Source organism: Pimephales promelas, chromosome 1, assembly GCF_988280905.1.
Source record: "Pimephales promelas chromosome 1, fPimPro1.hap1.1, whole genome shotgun sequence".
Classification (NCBI taxonomy): domain Eukaryota; kingdom Metazoa; phylum Chordata; class Actinopteri; order Cypriniformes; family Leuciscidae; genus Pimephales; species Pimephales promelas.
Window position 1 is genome coordinate 51,124,360 of NC_142769.1, and position 24,071 is coordinate 51,148,430.

The following is a 24,071-nucleotide window of genomic DNA, read 5'->3' on the forward strand; positions in this document are numbered from 1 at the left end:
GGAACTCTTTACTGATAGGTGCTCATAAACGTCAATCACTACTCATTTCATTCGGTTACATGTGGTTTGTTTCTGTTTGATATAATTGTAAATATATCTGTTGAAATACTGATATTCTGGTCTATAACGCCTCCCCGAACTTCCCGCTGCTCTGTATCTTGCTCTCTCATTGGCTGTAGGTCATCGCCGATGTAGTTCAGTCAACACATTCGCACAGCAGGATTTCGAATCGCCAACAGGTCCAGACATTTCGTATGTCAAATATCTCACGGGCGTAGGCGACTCGTCGATGATTTTCTCAGATCACGTCTTTGATAATTCACACTGCGTGAACAAGCAACGATTTGTCTTTGATTTTGAGCATTTGTCAGCGATTTTGCAAAAGTGAAAATCAGGCCTAAATTCGTGCAGTGTCAAGTCAAGTCACCTTTATTTATATACCGCTTTTTACGATAGGGGAGAGCAGGGAACAACCTAACGCATTTTGGTTTTGGCTCAATTAATTAAAAAATAATTATGTTAGATTACATTTTTTTTACACAAGCAACATACACATCTCTGCTACAAATGAACACTTAAAGTTTTTTTCTAGGACCTTCCATTTTCGTACAGTTGGACTGAAAGTGACAGAAGTGGAAATGTTACAGCTTAGCCCATATGCGAGGTTAATTGTAACAGACAGAGGGGTTAGTTGTAACACTTGTGTGTAACACACATAATTCAGTACTATTTTATTTGTATAGTTTGAAATTGTTTGTGCATCTGTATAGACAGATATCCATACATATCCCTCATCCAATCATCCTTCTATTGTGGATCAATAACATGGATAGAGACAGAAAAGGGCTGCACAGTTTTGCGATAAATAATAATAAATAAAATTATAAAATATTGTAATTGCAATTAAATTAGATTTGTGTGTGGCGGCTGCATGTACAATTATTATTATTAATAAGAATAATAACAGTAATTATAATACAAATGAGCTCAAAATAAAAATTTAAACGGTTTATTACATTAAAAACAGGCCATATTTTTAATAAATAAACAAGTTATCATTCACAGTACACTACATTTTAAACATTTTAAATTGCAACATTGTTTGTGAACGTCTAACAAAGTTAAATGTATACTCAAACCTGAAAAGTTGTGTGTACGTACCAACTGTACGTATGCTTCACTCCAAAACTATTAATGCTTTTGTAAAACGGTGATCATTAGTAGTAACGTTAGCTACGAAGTTGCCGAGGGATTTTGCTATTTTAGGACAAAATATTATAGTAACGTTAATCCTATAGGAATACTATAGTATTTTGGGACATAGCCTAGAAGTATAGAGGTATTACAGAACATCATCACAGAAGTATTATACACTACTATAGAATACTATAGCCATAGGATTACTATAGTTCTTTTTCGTAAGGGATGTAACGACAGACAAATCTGGCCCACTGCCTAATACGAGTTAAACATCTACTACTATATATCACACAGGGATCTACTCACACAGTAATCTAATAAGATATGATTAATTTTGCCATTTTGTCCTCCTATCCGGTTCTGTATTGTTTATTTGAAAGGATGTAGAACTTCAATTTATAATTAGTTTGTTTATTGCCGGTACAGAAAACGACACCAACTCTTCGGCATGATTGTCACATGTATTTCAATGAGTGCAACGGCAATGTTTTCCCCCACGGGAATTCACATCGAGGGTGAATCGAGGTCGAATTACCAGGCAAAAGATCAGGGCAGGCAAAGAACAGGCAGAGTCCATGAACCAGGCAGGGGTAAAGAAGGCAGGGAGAAATCCCAGACAGATGGGGTCAATAAACAGTCAGGCAATCACTGGGTAATAACGCTCGGTAGTGTTCACAAAAGCAAAACAAAACTTCACACTGAGAGCTGTGCTTGCTGCAGTTAAATAGCCCAGTAGATGGGCTGCAGCTGGGCATAGTGATCAGAGTCAGTGAGGAGGCTTATGGGAAATGTAGTGCGAGTATGAGAGTCAAAATTCGGGTGAGGGCTCCCTCTGATGGCCAGAGAGAGAGGTTGGGGAGGTCGTGACAGAAAGACTGGCTGCGTTCCAAACCGCATACTCAATGAGTAGGTACTTAATTTCAATAAGTACTTACTCATCGAGCGCTAAAAGAGTAGGTACTTTATAGCCAAATCTCGTTGAGTATGAATGCGAACCAGACATCTGCCATGTTAACGTTATCATGTGACCTACTACGCGTTATCACAAGCGCAACACCTTCATGCAATAAAAAAAATATGAACGATACGTTTAATTAATCTACCTATAAATATCTTGATATTGATGAAACTTGCTCATTTTGTTGTGGTATTGTTGAAGAAACAGCTGCCTATTTAAGTTGTTATATTTTAAACCCTACTAATGTGACCAACAGTGTTATTCTAACGATATTTTTTTTATTAAGAAACCCCAAAATCATCATCTCTTGATTATGTTGTTAATTTCTTTATTTTATACCCAAAAAGTTTCTCCTTTAAGTTTTCCTCTTTTTCTTCATGAATTTACCTCGTTTCATCCCTCAGATATAACAACTTTTTTTATGTATTATGAAGAACTATAATGAAGATATTTAGCCTTTTTTATTGTTCTTATTTCCTGTGTATAAATATAATTTTATGTCATATTATGATGTACACAAACCAATGATCTTTATATTTTCTGTTTTGTCACTATGATTGTTACATAAACTATAGTATCTTTCCATGATCTTGCATATTAATAAGTTTAAATTATATGAGCGACAGGTGCTCTAACACTTCATAACATCAGTAACTTGACAGCACAACCTAGAACAGCGCTTGTAATGTCTGCACAAAGGAGACAGGCAGCTGCTTGAAGATCTCTTTTGGAGAAAACTGTTGATTTTATACTCCATGTAAGTATCACTGCTTAAAAATTAATATTATCTCAGAATGAATTTCATTGTTAGCCCACCCCAAAACTTAAACAAAATAATAATATTAAATGCTGACCAATACTTATATACATTTTTATATACTAAAAATATAATTTAATAAAACAAGCAAAATGTAATTTGTTTTGTAATATGACAGTAATGCATGAATTCATTTATATTGCTAAATGCAGTGAAACATCTCAATTGTCAGTCAATCGATGAATTAATGCATAAATTAATTACATTTTATATACTGACAACAATAAGAAACATGAATGAGTAAAAGAACAAATAAAAGTAAATAAAAGTAACCATCACAATAAACAAATGCATATACAAGTCAACACATGAAACAGCTTTATTCAAACTACAAGCATACAGGCTTTTATTTATATTTACAGGCACTGAACCCCAAACCCTACTGCCGACTCAACACAGCGGTTCCTATTCTTTGATGACAGCATTCAGCATCATGAGTCTCTCTCCACTGGATAAACACACGCGTGTTCTTCTGTCCCTGTAACATACAGACAAGATTCACATTACGAGTTCAACACTGCATTTACATGTTGAGGTTGATGCGTTAACTCACTTTCAATCCAACTTAAATGTTCCTCAATATATCAACACCAATAAGGGCCAAATTAAATATATATCATGTTTAGTTACTTTATAGATGTTTTTATTGACAGCACATAATTTGTCTAATGTAAGCAGTGTTGACAACAGTGAATTATCCTACATAATAGCACACACATGTATTTTTCATGTTGGGATGTGCTCACCTGCAATACTTATACAATATTTTCCTTCCTGATGTAAATAGACATTTTAAATAAGCGTTTTTAAGATGTATGGTTATGTAAATACACGTTGGAAACGTAACTTTACGGTTACTGGAGCTCCCCTGTTAGCTATACATAATAAAACATGTGTTTACAGCAAAATCACAACTATACTACACTGTCTAACTCCTTTAGACGTTCAACAGTTAAAACGTTTACTCTATAGTAGTTTAACACATACGATTTAAACCGTATTTACTCACATTTGAAAACCCCCGCGTCGCTGATCTCCGCGATGTTGATATTGACGTATCCTCTCGCGTGGCCTCCTGGGATAGATGAGTATCATGGGTAGCCGTGGAAAAGCACTCAAAAATCTGGGCGGAAGCAGTAAGCCATCCGGGAACTTCTCGCCTACTCTTTTTACGAAAACTGATGTTTCGAACGTACTGCTTCCTTCACGTACTGTTTTCGCCTACTATATAGTAGGAAAGTAGGCATATTGGAACGCACTTAAGTCCGAATCTCGCGACAATTTCTACGTCACCCAGGTAATTCTCGCCTACTCTTTTGGATTCATTCATACTTTTTTGCTCGCCTACTCTTTTTCCCATACTAAATAGTAGGGAAGTATGCGGTTTGGAACGCAGCCACTATGATGACAGCTCACTAAGGGTAGCCTGGTAATACCAGACTCTGCTACTTCACTTTGCTTCGTAGACAGAGTCTGGAATGGCATAATAGAGAAGTGTTTTCTCTCTCGCAAGGGAGCGCTTCTCTGAAGTTTAAAATCATTGGTTACCCATAAGCCAATCAGATAAGTTTATTTATGGCGTATGTTTTGCGCCGACACGGCCGCATCGAGACATTATGCATCGAACTCAAATCTATGATCGAACTTCCAATGTAGACAGGGAGCTTTTGTAAGGGCTGCAAAATGTGTGCCAACCGTGAATGAACAATTCACAAACTAGGTTATTTATATGAATTACTGAGTTCCCAGCAAACAAATTTAGGTTCTGGGAACGTTCTGGGAACGTTAGTTTTTGGTTCCCAGAACGTTCCTAGAACTTTCCCTTAAGGTTAAGGGAACGTTCCCAGAACATTCTCCCTACGTTATAAAAATGGAACCTAAAAATAACCTACATGGAACGTTCCTATAACGTTCTTGTTTGGTTCCCAAAAAAATAACCTCATGGGACCATTTGGGAACGTTAGGGGAACGTTCTGTTGCGGCCGCCCCGCAGCATCGGCTTGCCCTGCTCTCAAAAGCCATGACTGATTTAGCTTCCGCCGCCCCGCAGTGCCGCGAGGACAAGCCCCAGCCCCTGCTCTCAACCTTTACTGTCTATGGCTCTCACGAGTCGTTTCCGCCGCCCCGCAGCGCCGCGATCGAGGGCGAGACCGAGCCGCTGCTCTCGCGAGTCATGAATAGGAAGTTCATTTTACTGATTTTCTGAGTCATTCGAGTCATTTTGTTTATTTAAGTGGCTTAATGTTATAATTTTAACAGCCAAATTCCCCGATCACATCCACCTACGCAATGTTGATCATATTCTGAATTAAGAAATCATAATGCAGTAAAAAATGATTTACAGGGAACATAAATAATCACTTTACCTTCCGAGTCTTACGTTCATTTGTCACGTGACATACACAATGAACAGATTGTTCATGAATCACATATCTGGGACTAATGCAGCAGGATGTCGAAACGAAATATGGTGGATTATTATTATGATAATAAGAGCGCGCCAGGAGCGTTCACAGCCGAGGAAACCGACGTTATTGTCATCATTGTCATGGCCGTAAAAGACAGAGAACTGACGTTGAATGGGGGTAAGTTATGTCCTTATAGTTATGCATATAGTTATGGCCAAACAGGTCTGATCCGTCATTACTACAATTAGCCTGAAAAAAATGGGTAGCCTAAATGCCTAAGCTTGAAGTGTTAATATTTGTCCTTGTTATAATGATTTGCAAAAATAAAAACGTCTGCACGCGCCGGTCCTAGCTGTAAACACTGATGATGCGAGCGAAATACTGGAGTGAACATGGCTGTAAACGACTTTTGCTTCAGTTTGAAAAAGCCCGGAATGTTCTCCATAACAGAGCGAATTGCATCCCGTGTCTTGTTTCCCATTTCTGCTGTTGTTTCAGTATTCGGTTTTCGATTTCTCTAACCTACAATGTACTCCTCGGCGCTTAGCGGCTACGTCACGGCTCTCAGCCCGCCCTCTGTTCGTTGATTGGCCGGCTGTTTTCAGGCCGGTGGAAAACTGAAAGATAGGCCGCTATCTCAGACTGACTACAGGAGCGAAATGAAATTAGCGGAAGTAGGAAGTCTGACGTAGTCAGGCTACACTAAGGGCAGGTCTGTGTTGAAAAACTGCTGTCAATCAACAACTGTGGGAGGGGCTCGATTTGAGACCGGGGAAAACATATAAGGAGATTAAAATTAGTTCATGCATTCATGACCTCGAGACTAGATTACTGTAATGCTTTATTAGCCGGTTGTCCTGCATCCTCAATAAACAAGCTACAGTTAGTACAAAATGCAGCTGCTAGAGTTCTTACTAGGTCAAGAAAATATGATCATATAACACCGATTTTATCATCTCTACACTGGTTACCTATTAAGTTCCGCATCAACTACAAAATACTACTACTGACCTATAAAGCCCTAAATGGTTTAGCACCTATGTACTTAACGGACCTTCTTTCGCCCTACAATCCACCGCGTTCCTTAAGATCACTAAATTCAAGGCTTCTGGTCATTCCTAGGATATCGAAGTCCACTAAAGGAGGGAGGGCGTTCTCGCATTTAGCTCCAAAACTCTGGAATGGCCTTCCCGATACGGTCCGAGCCTCTGACTCGCTGACACAGTTTAAAACTAGATTAAAGACGCTTTTCTTTAGTCAAGCATTAGTCTCAGCCTCAGACGTCACGCCCACGGAATGTTGGCTAAACGTCTGATGCATATGGTACACTTAACTGGAAACACTTCAGGAATGTCGAAGTCGTCATCTGATTGGTTGAATTTTATCGGATTTCCGGGGGGCGTCAGTGTCGCGTTTGTTTTCGGTCCGCCGGGAAACAAAGCGCAGATTTGTGATTGCGGAAAAAAAACTGTTGTGTTTATATGAGTGACCTATGTGAGTTACAATGAGCATTAATCAAGATCAGCTAAACGTAGTTGTATGTCCCCTCCTATCTATTATGGAAGATCAACGCGGAGCGTTGTTAGCGAGCGCCTCCGGTAACTGCTGCTGACTGCTGACTGACTTGTTGCACGCCGGTCTGTTGTTGTGGGGACATTTACACGCCCCGAAACGTGACGCTGAATGAAACGAACTGTAATTGGTTGTTTGACATGTCGGTCAAACGGCCATATGGGCGGGCCTTGGCCAAAGAAAGCGAGAAGGGTCTGGCTGCAGACTTGCACTCTCAGACTTGCACGCTCAGACACGAGCGCTTCCGCTGCAAGTGACGTCATTTGGAATCGACACCTGCTCTCCGCTACCTGTGAACTCACGTGCAATCGACGGCGCATAGTGTGTCTCGTGGCGGATTGGGAACAATTCCGATGTCGTTAAAAATTGTTTCTGTAAGTAATAAGTATATATGTATATTTTCACACACATATTTATACCTAAATATAAACGCAATAGCCCTAAATATATGCCTTTGCTTTATAGGCCTGTGATAAATAATACATTTTACCTTTTACACGATGTTTAATCTCTGATACACAAATATATTAACGTTAGGCCTAACAAGCCAACCACTCACGGTCTTAAATACATGAAGAAAACTTATTAATAGAGTTGTATATAAACTGGCTTTACATGATTTACACGTTGAAACCACTGTAGTTTGCCGTCCTGTCCTGTTTTACGGTGAAAACATTTTTAGTAAAATACGTTGTGTAAAATACATGCAATATTCGATCATGTTTCGACGTCACGTCTGTACAACAGTCTAAGATCAATATTATCATTGGTTTCATTACAGATGCATCATGCACCATTCAGTCATTTTAGTTTCTGAAAGCCCCCTGGTACCACAGTGCACATCATGTTGCGCTTTGTATCACTGCAGTTTATGCCCTTCTCTGAAGCCAACCACCCTGAAAAAAATAAAGCTACACTGGGAAGGCCATTTAAAAAAAGCAGTTGTTTTCCAAGGTAGGTGCATTAAACCATTGGACTGTAATTGGTGCATAAGCACATTTTTACATATTTTTCCTTCAAATAAACATAAGAGGGTACTGCTCTGAAACAGTTCTCTAAACCGTTGTTTTCACTTGCAAATGGGTGTTCACAGACGTGCAATGCTTTTGTCCATATTTGGGCCTCAAAAAATGGCAAAGGTGTAAACAGTAATTGTTTTAAACTTATTTTTCTTAAGCTTGAAATGCAATTTACACCTTAAAGGGATAGTTCACCCAAAATTTAAAGTTCTATCATGGTTTACTCACCCTCAAGTTGTTTCCAACCCTCTATTTGTTTATTTGTTCTGCTGAACACAAAGAAATATATTTGGAAGAATGTTTTAATTAAACAGATCTTGATCCCCATTGACTACCATCCTACTATGAAAGTCAATGGGGATCAAGATCTGTTTGATTAAAACATTCTTTCAAATATATTTCTTTGTGTTCAGCAGAACAAATGAACACATAGAGGTTTGGAACAACTTGAGGGTGAGTAAACGACGATAGAACTTTAATTTTTGGGTGAAGAATCCCTTTAACAAAGCTTGTATTTTATATATTGTTAGGGAGATGTACTGCATCCTGTGTTGGAGGACGCACCACTAGAACCATCACAAGAGGTACAGTGTTTTGATACAGCAACAATGTCATAATAATTGGAAATAGTTGTTGTTTTTGTTTTGTTTTTTGTTGTAAATGTGTTTGGTTTATCACAGTTGTATCTCCCTTGTTCTCCGTGTTATTTCACAGAGTCGATTGGTGCGAGATTTGAAGATAGCCAGCAAGTGGTGTTTGGATCAATCTAGTGCACTGCATGGTTCTGTTCAGTTGCCCAAAGTACTGTGTATGGAGGAACAAGACGTTGCAGAAGCCGTTGAGAGATTGGAGAAGGCTGAGTTTCCACAGGACAGAATCGATGCTCTGGAACCCTTTTGCTTCATCTTTACTGTAATAAATTACATGCAAATGTTTCTTGAACATGTAGTTGATGTCATGATATTAAAGGTAAACTGTCGAACTATAGAGCAAAGTGAATAATGTGCCAATGTGTTTTTATATATTGTCTATTTGTACCTTGTATTTGTCTGTTTTGCACAGTATGTATACTGTAAATTGACATTTACAATAAAAAGAAAAAACAATACATCAACTTGATGTTTTTCATTTACAAACTGGTCCCACAAAGTTGGGAGCATGAAATTGTCCAAAATGTCTTGAAAATAATTGAAAATAAGTTAATAAATAAAAATAGTAAAAAAATAATTTCTTTCTCAAAGCTGAGTTTTGATTAAGTGATCAATTAATGTACACGTCTTTTCCCACATGATTTTTGGTTGTAGGTTATCAGTAAATTAATGTGGCATTTAAATACCAGTGTTTCCCAAATGAAACAAGGGCTCTTGGTTTTGAATGATGTGTGTAATGTAGAGAAATGTGTTTAGAGTTTTGCAAAAAGTTTGATTTTCAAATACAAACAGAGCAAAGCATATAATGCCCTTGTATTTTTGCAGACATGGACTAAAGATTGGGTACATGAGTGAATAGTTTTACTGATTGAGCCTCAAATTCCACTTGTAGTGTAGCAATTTGAAAAAAACTGCCAACAAAATGACAAATGACGGCTTAACACGACCAAAATGAGCGTGTCTACGCGTTCAAAAGAGCAGACGTCGCTTGTAAGTGACGTCACTTGCAGAGGAAGCGCTCGTGTCTGAGCGTGCAAGTCCGAGAGTGCAAGTGACGTCACTTGTCTGCAGCCAGACGCTATTGAAGAAAGCTGCTATGAATTCCAGACCTTCAGCCGTCAGTCTGAAGGTCTGGCTACGCGAGACTAGTCAAGCATTCACATAATGCTTACCTTCTAGTCCTCTGTTATGCCATACGGAACCGTTTGCCACTGAAACTGCTTAACGCACCAGTGGGGCTCGACAGCCTTTTAGACAAACGGGTCGGCGCGTATGGTTGGGTTGCGGAGAGTTCAGGTTACGGAGAGTTTGTGAGTTATAACGGAAATCATTATGAACATCAGCTATGCTAATTATTTCCCATCTGCCTTTCTGCTGTTATCTCGGGATGCTTGTCCCGAGAAAAATGGCGTTCGTCAGGTCCAGTTTTGTGTCCAGCCTCTCACGGGGATTTCGGATGCCCCAACGCCTGTGATGAGACGACTCAACGCCTGTGATGAGACGACTCAACGCCTGCGATATGTTATGGCGCCGTTTGATTCATAAACAATATTTATATTTAATATTTATATTTAAACAATATGAATGTAAGCCAGAGGAGAACTGGCCCCCGACTGAGCCTGGGTTCTCCCAAGGTTTTTTCTCCATCCAATCTGATGGAGTATGGTTCCTTGCCACTGTCGCCTTGCTTTTGGCTTGCTTTGAGCTTGCTCAGTTGGGGTTATTTAGTGTTTAGCAATGTTGTTGATCTGTGTTGTGCTACTTTCATGTTATCACTGTGAAGCTGCTTTGATACAATCTGTATTGTGAAAAGCGCTATATAAATAAATGTAACTTAACTTAACTTAAAACAAAACCACTGGATGGATTTTTATCATTAAATGATGGTTGTGTACAGGCACTGCCAACACACATTGCAGTATAATCAACTTGTAAAAGTGCATAAACCATTATATGACCCCTTTAACCAAAATTCCCTTGCAGGCTAAAAAAAAGGGACAATTTAAAATTGATTGGTAAAATTTTGCAACTGGACCGTGGTTCATATCATGGATGAGGTTTTGGAAGAGAGTTGTTCCACAAGGATATTTCAAATATGAAACAAAAAGTTCACAGTTAAATAACAAGATCTAAATGATCTAAGTTACCTAGTTGTTGGTATTTAGATAAAATTACCATTACACAATTTAACCAGACTTCTTTTAACTCTCATTGGTAATGGCTCTTGGCCTGAGATACACAACAGGAAATCCTCCATATTTTAGAGCGTCTTGTTTTACAACATTCAACCTTCTTGAACTTCCAAGGATTCAGCTCTGAATTAGGACAGTTATAGAGTAACTTTCCTGATGTTTCACTAAATGAATACGACTGAATGAAATATAATGAAATATGACTTGAACAATAACACACTGTTTCTCCTGTTTCACGTCAGAGATGTAAATATTGTCCAGCCTGAACTTCTAAATGTGGACATAAACAAATGAGTGACGAGGATGTGTTTACATGCAAATGTGGTCATGTTTCATTAAAAAAAAACAGTAAACAGAAGGTGTGTGAAATGAAACAAAAGAAGATTTTTTTTTACAAAGAGATGAATAAAAATGAATAAAAAATAAGTGTAACAATGTTTTAATATCACAGTCAAGTATTTAGATGAAATAAAGACACATTTACTCTAAAATGGCAGAAGATGATATTATTTCAGTGAGATAATAAGAGTCAAACAACCTTTACTAACATTATATATGAGCTTCAGGTCAATGAATGCATGTATATAACGAGCACTTTAATGTCTTTATCTCGTCTCTGTTGTGAATGTCTGTCGTGATCTTCCCCTCAACACCAGGGATTGGTGACAAACAAGTATTTTCTTTCTCATCGTCTTGTCTTTTTTAATCCCTCAATCCCTCCGCTCAACACACAAACTCTCTCAATAGTCAAACACACTCCTTCATCTCACACACGTTTCTTTCTCTTAGACTGGAGACTCAAACAGGGGTTTTAAAGGCTCTCAGTAACCAGTATCACCAGTCTTCACTAATGAACTCAACACTCATCAATCAGATCATTAGTGGGTTGTTCAGCTCACAGATAAAAAGACTGTGTTTACAACGTACAAATAACTTAAATCCAATTATCCGATTGTATTTAGATTTAAATTATAGACTGTGTATCGCAACTGTTCAGATCTGATTTGCGAGTCTCGTGGTTTCAATGGCAATGACGGTGTGTTGGTCGGCATACGGCAAAAACGTCAACAACAACATGGATGGGTTTGCGATACAGATGTTTTCTTATTTACTACATGGCAATATGTAGTCATCGCGCTGGACTAGTTTGTCTTCTGAGGCAGCGATTGAAACGTAGGATACGTAGTAATAAAGCTGTCAAGACTCATAAAGCTCTGTCGAGTTATTTTAATTTATGTTGTATTTTTTTATTTACTGTAATGTATAATTATTTCAATAAAAAAAAAAGAAAAAAAAAAGCTCTGTCGAGTCCAAGTTAGTCGCGGACGCTAGCTCTCGGCATCTCAAAAACGCCACACTTATATTGATCCTTATTTTAGTATTTGTCCCAAAGTCTGCTTGCCATGGTCTATGTTTGAAATAAACAAGAACTGCGTGCCGCTAAATGCTACACACTACGCAGTTGTCCACCTCTATCGCCATGGTTACGTCATGGCTATGGCAGTATGAGCGGAAACCGAGGATAGCGCGGATATTGCGTCATTGACAGGAGACATTTTTTTCAGGACGGCCACTTATTTAAAATTGGAATTTCTCTGAAAAAAAAAAAAAACCTTTGGAGACTTTTGGGATGCTGTAAGTACAAAACTGCAGGAAATATATCACACTCTGCAAGTGATTCTTGGATATTTTATTTAAAAATTAATGTTAAATTGACTAGGCCTATGTATTTTATGCAGGATTACTGGATCTGTTCTGTTGCATGACTCGCTGCTCGGAGGAATGACTGCATCCACAGGACATTTACGCAGAACAGAAACATATTGCCAACACGAACTGCATTATCATTATAATAAATATGCATTTGACTAAAGTGGTCCTGACTGAATACAAACATACATGTCAGATTTAACCAGGATGTTAACACATTGTTGAATGTTGAACACAAGCTATACAGTGCAGCAATAACATTAAAGCAGTTTAGTTGTGAATGTTAAAATATAAATCATGAATGTTTATATAATTTCCTGATTAAGGTCCATTATAAAATAGACTGATACTGACTGACACAGATGCCAAGATGCAAATAAGGTAAAAGAGTTGGAAAAACAAATAAGGAGGAAGTAAAATATGAAATTGGAGTTTTAGAGAAATAAACAAATGATCTGAATGAGGGATTAGAGCAGATATAATAATCACGTAGTGTAAATCTGCAGACAGAAACATCAGACTCAGGACAGAAACACACGACCTCTAAAGTAAGAACATGTTCATTCTTCAAACACAATTACACTTTCAGATGTTAATATTGTCTATTGTTGAATCAAGTTATTTCTATGTTTTAATATAAGATGAATATGAGATTGTGATTTTCCTCAGAAATGGAGCAAACTCAATATTTGATTCTTCTTCTCATTGGTGAGTGTGTTTGTGGTTTATAGTTTGATCAGGTTTGACTCTGTTATGAAAAGCATTAAATCAAACGCTCTCTTTCACAGCTCTCTGCTCCGTATCTGAATGTGTTCAGCGTCAGTATCACTTTATAAACGTGTTGAAGACCTGGACTGAAGCTCAGAGATTCTGCAGAGAGAATTACACAGATCTGGCCACCGTTGACAACATGAACGAGCTGAAGAAGAGTGTGAATGATGGAGGTGATCAGTATATCTGGATTGGGCTGAAGAAGACGGGTGTTGATAAATGGCAGTGGTCTTCAGGTGAACCTGCGCTCTATCTGAACTGGAGACCTGGACAACCTGAAGGCAGAGATGATTGTGCTATGATGAGTAATGGACAATGGGAAGATTTGCCATGTAATAACAAGAAGAATTTCATCTGTAATTCATCTAACAACAGTAAGTGCAGTTCCGTATAATCTCAAACATTAATTTATAAAAGATACATCACATACACAATTTGCAACAGGTAAGAATGATCTAAAAAGTATACTTAACAAACTCACAAATGATAATTATTTAAAAATAGTTAAAATAGTTTTTAATTGAAAATAGTTTTACACTTTAGATTAGGGGATACAGAAAGCTTTGTAACTGCAGTGTAAGTGCAGACTGGTGAGGGTATATACATCGCTCTTCTCTGACACACAGTCTTACACACATGATGCGCACCTGATTTATGTAAGCAATAAGTTATGAGAGGCTGTGCTGTATCTGAATAAGTCACGGCTGAAGAGCGTTGTTAGGCTCGACGCGAGCGGAGTAACCCCTTCAGCTATTTCTTATTCACCATACAGCACTTGCCTCAAGTTTCTTATTGCTTTTATAAAATGGTTACGACACAATAATATATATATATATATATATATATATAAGAATTAGTGCAACTTTCATGAAGTAAAATCATTTAAAGCCTTCCATTCCATCCACCAGTGTGTAATATGTTGAAAGCTCAAATAAACACAACATAGGAACTGCAGTGTTGTGCAGTGATACATAGAGCCATCGGGTGAAGCGGTCATAGTGTGTTATCATGAATAAAACACATTTACCAATCAGATTCAAGGATTGGAACTAACCATTTTATCAAAATCTTTATTTGCTTCAAAACAAATCTCAAAAAAAAAATCAATAAATGAAATACTGATCATTTCCTAATGATTTGTTCATCATGTGTTTATGATTAAACATTGTTTGAGATAATGATACTAAAATAATTCTAACATAAATACTTCAATAATGTGATAAAGTGAGAAATAATGTATCAACTAATAACTTAAGCATCCACTATTGAGCTGATCAATTTAGTTGATTTTACTTTTTTTTTTTAAAGATTTAAAGGTGACATGCAACACATTTGTAAATCATTAGGATACCATTTATTAATTATTTGTGAACATATAGTTTTGTTTGTAAATGATTAGATATCATTAACTAATAACTTAAGTTACTTATAACCGAATTAACAAAACATTCAAAAAATGTTAGCATTACATTTAATTTATGAATGTATAGTCATGTTTTGTAAATAATTACTTCATCATTAACTATAAGTGACTAATAATTGAACATTATTATAAAGCGTTACCGTACTGAGTAACATGAACAAACATGCCGCTTTTCCACTGTATGGTCCGATTCAGCTCAGGTCGGCTTGCTTTTCCACTGCAGTTTAGTGCCGCTTCAAAGTTTCATTCCTGGTCGATTCATTTATTTATTTATTTTTTTTATATATAATTTTTTTTAAAGCAAGTGCTTTAATAAAAATTGTGTGAATAAATAATCCTGCGGTGGCTGTTTAAATCTAGCGGGTTTGGTGTTTCGTGTTGCAAATCCAATGACGGCGGTAGTGATGATTCTCTCTGACCAATCAGTGACCTGTAATGTTTTTACGTCACATGTTAGTATCGGTACGGTGCGCTTGGACCTCATCAGAGGCGGTGCCGTTTAAAGCGAGCCGAACCATGCAGTGGAAGAGCGCCAATATTCAGCTGCAGTTTAACATCATCATTTGTTTGATATTTATCTCCTTTATGTCTTTGTGTCTTAATTAAGGATTCTAGAGAAACCATTTAACAAAACATACAAAATATAAAGTTATTATAAAATTATCACAAAAAAATCACAAATGTTACTTCATGTTATATCAGCAAACTCATCATGAATATTCTGAATATTAAATATATAACATCGACTAGAAACACCACGTGTTTCTGATGCTTTCACCGCTACTCTTATTCACATTAAAGACATAAACCAACAGCATAATGAACAAACTGATTTATGAATTTGTTTCCATGTGTTTTTCTTAAAGTGAACACAGGACTCGTCTTTGTCAGTGAGGAGAAGAGCTGGAGAGACGCTCAGAGTTTCTGCAGACAGAATCACATTGATCTGGTCAGTGTGAGGAACCAGAATGAGAATCAACAGGTTAAGGAGATCATCAATGATAATCACAGATCTAATGAATATGTCTGGATCGGTCTGTTCAGAGACTCATGGCAGTGGTCAGATCAGAGTAACTCCTCTTTCAGATACTGGAGGTCTGTTGAACCTAATAATTATGGACAAAATGAAAACTGTGCAGTGATCAGCCCAAACGCTCAGGGTCAATGGGATGACATCCACTGCGACCGCCAGTTTCCTTTTGTGTGTCATGAAGGTGGGCAGATCCTCACACACACACACACACACACACACACACACACACACACACCCACACACACACACACACACACACACACACACTCCATCCATCACCTCCAGATATCTTAAAGTTCCCGCTACATGTCTGACATGACAGATTCCTCCACAGTGTGTGTTCTGCATGTTGTTTTTGATCAGTCTCTCTCTAGTGTTTGCTTGTGGTGTGTTTTGTGTCCAGATAAACTGATTCTGATCAATGAGACTCTGACGTGGACTGAAGCTCTGAGATACTGCAGACAGAATTATACGGATCTGGTCTCGGTTCATTCAGGCGAGATGCAGGAGGAGGTGATGAATGTGGTTAAACGTGCGTCTACTGAGGCGGTGTGGTTGGGTTTACGTCACTCCTGCACTGTGGGCCTCTGGTTCTGGGTGAGCGGAGAGACCGTGTGCTATCAGAACTGGGCTCCAGGGAACGGCACAGACGAGGACTGTGAGCGTACAGTGAGATCTGGAGCAGTTCAGTCTGGAGGAGATCAGCGCTGGATCAGCCGTCCTGAACACGATAAACTCAACTTCATCTGCAGCAGATATGAAGACTGAAGGAGATGTGTGTGTTCTTACATTACTGGCAAATCTTTTTTGTCTTTTAACTTGAGATGATCAGCATATATCAAACTAAAAATGATCATTTATGAAACTGAAGAGTATCTTATGTGTCTTTTTCTCCATGTTTTTTTTTATCAACATAACTTACTTTGAGCATTTAAAATCCTACTGTTTATATTTATACACGCACACACATATACTGTATATGTGTGTTTTAAAGACCCCATGATATCAAAATGAGTTTTAATTTACATTTCAAATTTTCTGTCGACTGAAACACATTTTCAACACATGACTGTTCAATCAAATGTACATGCACTGAACTAGACATTAGAAGATCATGGTTCAAAGATGTGGCATAAAGTGTATTGGCTATTAAAAAACAAAGTAAAGCACAAGCAACGTCAGCTGATTCATGGGATCTGTGTATTCTGGTGGTGTGGCTTCTTTCTATAATAATCACTTCTGTGTTTTACTTGTTAGAAAAATGATTGTGAGCATCTAAATACAGTTTATTCTAAAATAAAAAAAAGTGAAAGAATAAAATATTTTGCAATCTGTATGTGTTGAACCAGCTTAAATAAACTTACAAGCATCATTCTTGTGTTCTGATTAATGAACCACACACACAAATGCATACCCATGTGTATTGTATTGTAGCGGATAATTGACTGTTTTTTTTCTAAACATATAAGTCTAAAAAAAAAGTACATTTTAAATCTTAAAGTCAATCATGATGCAAAGGATTCAACTTGTTACTTTTTAACAGATGAACCCTGCTGAACATAAGCCAATATTACAGATAACAAACCAATTTGCATTGCATGGACTTTTTATATTTATTTCACTCTCCTACTTAACACACACACACACACACACACACACACACACACACACACACACACACTATATATGTATATATATATATAAAAAACATTTGAAAAAAAAATTATTCACAAACAAAAAAACTCCTTCAATTCCTAATGAACGTCAGTTCATTTACTCTAACAGTTTCTAGAGGTCCCTCTCCAACTTATTTACCATTAAATGATGTTTTAACTAACAAAGTTCGGGAGGAGCATGTTCAGAATTAAACACAGGTGGAGCACATTCAGGTAATCAAGCCTAATTAGACACGAGTGGAGCGCACTCCCAATCAATGAAGTAAGAGGTATATATACAGCAAACTTAACTCAGTTCATTGACAGTCTAACAGCATATTGGTTCGACCTTTTTGCTACCATGTCTCAACTCCAGCTTTTCCCATCCGATGATGAATCCAACTTCTCACCGGATCCTCAGCCAGAATCAGCTGACCCAAGGACCACTCCTTCTCCGCCCAACATTTCAACTGATCCCCAGGCTTCTCCACGCGGCCGCCTGCCTACCCGAACAGCTACACGCTCGCCTAGACGCAGAGGCCAGCCCTCGCCTCCACCAGCGAGACATCACAATCCCTCCCCTGCTTCTTCCTATCGCTCGGCAGTCCCAACAATTCCACCAATTGGAAAATGCAAGAGCTGATAAATTCGGATGTTCAGTTCTCGCAAAGGATGAACAAAGCGGAACTATATGCCCTCTATGTATCCTTACAATCGACTAACCTCTCTCCGAAGTCCATGCCGACCCCGAAAAGGACCAGCAGGCAAAGTAAAGCTCAGGATTCACCTCGCTGGACAACACCACCATCCCAGTGTACTAAATCTAGTTCTCTTCCAGCATCAAACCGCAGCGGAAGGCCTTCAGCAAGCTTGGGCCGCGCCCCAGTTCCTTCTGCCGTCAGACCTCGCCAGCAGGCTGCAGCTTTGGCTGAAACCAGGCCCGCCGACCTCCCCTCAGCATATCAGAACATGGCTCCTGCTGTTCCTAATAATCCTTTTTCTTTTCAGTGGCCTCCAGCACCGGTCCCAGATGCTAGCGTGAGGCTGCCTCCGCTAGAAATGGAAGCCCAATCATTTCAACATAGTTTTGCAACAGCTACTAATCCCTCTTCTTTTCAGTGGCCTCCAGCACCTGTCCCAGATGCTAGTGTGAGGCTGCCTCCGCTAGCATTGGAGGCCCAATCATTTCAACCTGCTTTCGCAACAGCTACTAATCCCTCTTCTTTTCAGTGGCCAGCAGCTCCAGTAGCTCAAGCAAGCGTGAGGCTGCCTCCGCTTGCAGCACGAGCCCACTCTTCCCAGTTTCAACCTTCCTTTCCTTCTCATACTTTTAACCCTCTTCCCCAAGCCCCAGAGGCCGATTCAAGCGTGAGGCTGCCTCCGCTGACAATTGCAGCCCCGGCTTTGGTTCCTTTCAGCTCTCTTCTCCAGGCAAAATCTCAGCACTCTCTCTTTCCAGCAACTCAGATGCCCATCCCATCGAACGCCGTTGCTGCGGAGCCACCCCCAGTGTCCCACAACATCCGAGCACAGATCCTGTCAGAAATTCAGGACGCTGGCTCCAGAGGCAGACCAATTCCCAACTCCAGTACCTCACTATTCAGAACTAATATTCCCGTAACCCACCCTCTAAAACAACTCCTCGACACAGCACTAGACACCATCCTCCAAGCAGTTTCTCCCAGGACCCTCCAATCTCATGTGACAGCTTGGAGGTGTTTTAAAGCATTCCACTTCTCATACAACTTGCCATTCCCTGATTTTTCTCTCCTTTCAATCACCTCATTCATCTCCTACCTTAACAGCATTAAGGGCCTTCAAGTTGGATCCATCAAAGGTTACCTGAGCGGCATCCAGTTTTTCCATAAATTGATGTACGGCGCTCCCTCTCCAGAGATAAATAATTCACAAACCTCCCTTCTGGTCAAAGGAATTCAACGATCCCATCCCACCCATCCTGACACCAGACAACCCATAACAACGGGATATTCTCACAAAATGTATTCATGCCCTCCGCACAGTCTACCAGCCTCTCGAGACAGCCCGCACACTCGATGCTATGTTTATTCTAGCCTTTTTTGGCTTTCTTAGATGCTCGGAACTCGCCATCACTTCCAAATTTGACCCAAGAGTCCACCCCACCATCTCAGACTTAGCAGTACTGGATAGTGAAACCATCTCATACTTGATTAAGCAAAGCAAGACAGACCAATCCAAAAAAGGCCATTTCATCTACATCTTCAAACTCTCATCGCCAATCCAACCATACCAATCCATTCAGGCATATCTTCAGTGGAGAAGCTCCCAGGCTAAATCCCCTCTTGATCCCCTATTTATAGATGACTCCAACAAACCCGTGACACGCTTTTGGTTCCAGAAACATCTCAAATCCGTTCTTCAACAGTCAGGCATCCAAGCAAAACATTTCTCCAGTCAATCTTTCCGCATCGGAGCAGCAACCTCAGCAGCCCAAAAAGGCCTCTCCCAGCAGCAGATCCAAGCTCTCGGAAGATGGTCCTCAGACGCTTTCCAAAGCTACATCAGGACCAACCGGTTCCACATTAAAAAAAAAAGCCCACCAAACCCTCATCGAATAAAACGGGTCGTCCACCTGGGTGTTCTTCCTTCATCCAGTGATCTAGTTCCCAGCAGACGAAGCAAAAACTCTCCCTGTAGAAGACTTATATTATCTTTTTCTCCGTCCAGCAAGCATTTGCTGTCCAGCGAGCTTTGGTCTTCCAGCGGACATTGCATGCATCTGTTTCCTCTTTTCTGTCCAGCGAACATTGGTCTCCCAGCGGACATTGCATGCATCTATGTTTCCTCTTTTCTGTCCAGCGAGCATTGGTCTCCAGTGGACATTGCATGATTCTGTCCAGCGAACATTGGTCTCCCAGCGGACATTGCATGCATCTATGTTTCCTCTTTTTCTGTCCAGCAAGCATTGGTCTCCAGCGGACATTGCATGATTCTGTCCAGCGAGCATTGGTCTCCCAGTGGACATTGCAGGCATCTATGTTTCCTCTTTTCTGTCCAGCGAGCATTGGTCTCCAGCGGACATTGCATGATTCTGTCCAGCGAGCATTGGTCTCCCAGCGGACATTGCAGGCATCTATGTTTCCTCTTTTCTGTCCAGCGAGCATTGGTCTCCAGTGGACATTGCATGATTCTGTCCAGCGAACATTGGTCTCCCAGCGGACATTGCATAACACCCTGGGTTCGGGCAAAAATTCCGAGCTCGGAGCCCTCCCCCTGGACAGCACGCCAAATACGCATAATCTTTACTCTGTTTAATTGATGTAAATGTGAACTCGTGAATTAATTTGTAGGACTTTACCACTGACCTGTTTGCTTCCCGAGAGACATCACACTGTCCACTGTGGTTCTCTCTCAGCCATCCAGACCCACTGGGGTTGGATGCGATGGTACATCCGTGGCCGAGGTCACGTCTGTATGCATTTTCAAAGATGAAAGTTCTTTCATTAATACTCACCCACAAACCCGTTCCAAACCCGAGCCGTATGTTCATCTTCAAAACACAAATGAAGAGATTGTTGATTAAATCTGAGCGTTTTCCAGTCAGAACACTCATTTCTGGCCTAGATGTGTTTGACCTGATCTATCTAACTGGGGCCCAGATGTGTATTTAACACACACACTGGCTCAAGAAAAGACAACAAACAGACAACACACACACTAGCTCGGGAATAGATAACACACACACTGGCTCAGAAACAGACAACACACACTTTGGCTCGGGAACAGGAACAGACTCTGGCTCGGCCATCCTGTCTGTAGACACTGGCTCTGTAGAAGTGACGTGAACAGTCTCTGACGGGGGATAAGTGACGTGAACAGTCTCCGATGAGGCAGAAGTGATGAGAACAGTCTCTGGATCACCAGACGTGACGTAAGCAGTCTCTGACTGGGCAGAAGTGGTGTGGTGTTTATTCTGCCCCACATCGGAGCTTGACAAAACACGTTGTTTAGACGTTTATCCTATTTTCATTTTTTCAACCAAATTTGACGTCCAGTGTTCAGTTGGGTTTTAACCAAATTTCCTTTACAGGCCAAACAAAAAAAGGTTCATTTACAATTTAATGGGAAAATTTTGCAACTGGGCCGTGGTTCGTCCTAATGGACGAGGTGTTAGAAGAGGAAGAGAGTCGTAATGATACAATAATATGAGAAATAATCAAAGTTAACTAGTTGTTGCTAATTAGATTAAAATTAACATTTACATGTTTAACCAGATTTATTTAAACTGGCTTCTAAAAAACATGAGACATTTCTGTCTTCATCTTTATATTTAAAAGTCTGTCAGAAACGTGTCTGCGGTGTCCTGATGAGATCTGTCACAGTTGCTAGGCGACAGGAGCGGTGAGCGGGAACAGCTGGTGATGTAAACAGTCGACGTCCTCCATATGTTAACAACATTCACTTCAACCTTTGTGAATTTAGAAGGATTCAGTTCTGAATCAGGACACAGTTATAGTGTAACTCATCTGTGGTTTAAATAAAACTAACAGATGAATTCGACTGAATGACATTTAATGAAACATGACTAGAACAATAACACACTGTTTCTCCTGTTTCACGTCAGAGATGTAAATATTGTCCATCCTGAACATCTAAATGTGGACATAAACAAATGAGTGACGAGGATGTGTTTACATGCAAATGTGGTCATGTTTCATTAATAAAGAAACAAACAAACAGTAAACAATAGGAAAATGAAATAATAAAAAAAATGTTACAAAGAGATGAATTCAACATTGTTTTAATTAGGGCTGCAACTAACGATTATTTTGATAATCGATTAATCGGACGATTATTTTTTCGATTAATCGATTAATCGGATAAAAAATTTATTTCATTTTTTTGTTTATTATAACTAAATAAAACCCTAAAAACCACACTCTTTTGTGTGTAAAACAATCTTCTTAATACAGACAACTTAATTATATAGAAAAACAACAAATAAAAAAAATATATATGACCATAACCTATGACAAAAATGCTATTGTAAACTAGATTAGTGGATAACTCAGAAAAACTTAGCCTAGAAAAATCACAAGTGCACAATAATTTTATAAAATCTGAACATTTAGTGAAAAAAACATTCCTTAGTGGGGAAAAAATTAGAGACAATAAGTGTAGCACTAACTCTGGTAAAACGTTACACATTGCTCTTTGTATTGTTGTTATACATTCATGAAAAACATCGTAAAAATCAGATGCACAGCTGTTTAGTGAGGAAGCAATATTGACTGTGTATTATACAGTATCTTTGCAATAGTTTATTAAGCCTTTTCTTTTAGCAGTTTTAAATTTCAGTTAGGCTACTGTGCACGTGAAGAACAATAATAGTGCGCCGAGTCTACTCTAGTGTTGTGATTTAACAGACACTCAGTAGAAAGTGATTAAGTTACAGCAATAAAAGTCTAGCAAGATAGTCATTATATTACGAAACCATAGACCTTTATCTACAGATCAATTATAATAATAACATTGAATCATCTTGGAAAGAGATCATCATGTGTTAACTGTTGTAACGCGACGCGCTGTTTGAACACCGAATAGAGAATGACTGACAGCCGCAGTGGAGGGAAAAGCTTACGTTAACTTGAATTTAATGACTTAAATGTACATTTCTATCTCACATTATACTACAGTATGGCTTCATAAAGTATACACGATTAACGCAGGTCACCTATTTTGGTTTCAAAACGGCGAATTTGCCGAAAGGTGAATGATTTTCGTGTATGCTGCATATTGATAGCGGTTTCCTGATGCCCGCAAATTAGTTCAAACTCACGGAATCAAGAGTGCGCATGCGAGACAGAAGATAATGTGCTCCAAACCGTCCGTGTTGCGCACAGACCGGCGAGGGAGAGAGACTGCGTGTGTGCCTCATGAAGCGCATGTAAGAAGCGCATGTAGCATGTAAACAATCCCCGTGACGTAATCAGACCAACTAATCGATAATGACATTCGTTGACAACGATTTTCATAATCGATTATAATCGATTTTATCGATTAGTTGTTGCAGCCCTAGTTTTAATGTCCGCATTGCAGCCAATCACAATCAGATCTTTAGACGGCTGAAGATGATGATATTATTTCAGTGAGATAATGAGAGTCCAACAACTTTTACTAACATTATATATGAGCTTCAGGGGAATGAAAGTATGAAATGAGCACTTCAATGTCTTTATCTCGTCTCTGTTGTGAATGTCTGTCGTGATCTTCTCAACACCAGCGATGAAGACAAAAAAAAATTGACTTTTGTTTTCATCCTGTCTCTTTTAATCCCTCAATCCCTCTCAACACAAACTCTCTCAATAGTCAAACACACTCCTTCATCTCACACACGTTTCTTTCTCTTTGACTGGAGACTCAAACAGGGGTTTTAAAGACTCTCAGTAACCAGTATCACCAGTCTTCACTAATGAACTCAACACTCATCAATCAGGGGTGTGTTTCCCAAAAGCATCATTGGCCAACTATGGCCAATTTCCATTGAACTCTATTGGTAACGACGGGACTAGTGACTATGGTTGGCTTTTGGGAAACGCACCCCAGATCATTAGTGGGATGTTCAGTTTAAACACAAACTGCTAAAAAGACTGTCAGTCAAAATCCAATTATTTGTATATCTGA

General features: G+C 39.1%; 1 protein-coding gene and 1 long non-coding RNA gene across 2 annotated transcripts; both read left to right on the forward strand.

Moving 5' to 3' along the window:
• The first annotated feature begins 7,150 nt into the window (after positions 1-7,150).
• LOC120485767 (uncharacterized) lies at positions 7,151-9,088 on the forward strand. Its single transcript, XR_016168602.1, has 4 exons — positions 7,151-7,329; positions 7,737-7,909; positions 8,505-8,558; positions 8,689-9,088. It is a non-coding gene; the product is annotated as an uncharacterized LOC120485767 (long non-coding RNA).
• Positions 9,089-12,989: 3,901 nt separating this feature from the next.
• On the forward strand, positions 12,990-16,895 carry LOC120461234 (C-type mannose receptor 2-like). Its single transcript, XM_089131738.1, has 5 exons — positions 12,990-13,074; positions 13,196-13,234; positions 13,315-13,671; positions 15,587-15,934; positions 16,157-16,895. Exons 2-5 carry the CDS (start codon positions 13,198-13,200, stop codon positions 16,519-16,521), a joined length of 1,107 nt encoding a protein of 368 aa, XP_088987864.1. The 5' UTR covers positions 12,990-13,074; positions 13,196-13,197; the 3' UTR covers positions 16,522-16,895.
• The last annotated feature ends 7,176 nt before the right edge of the window (positions 16,896-24,071 follow it).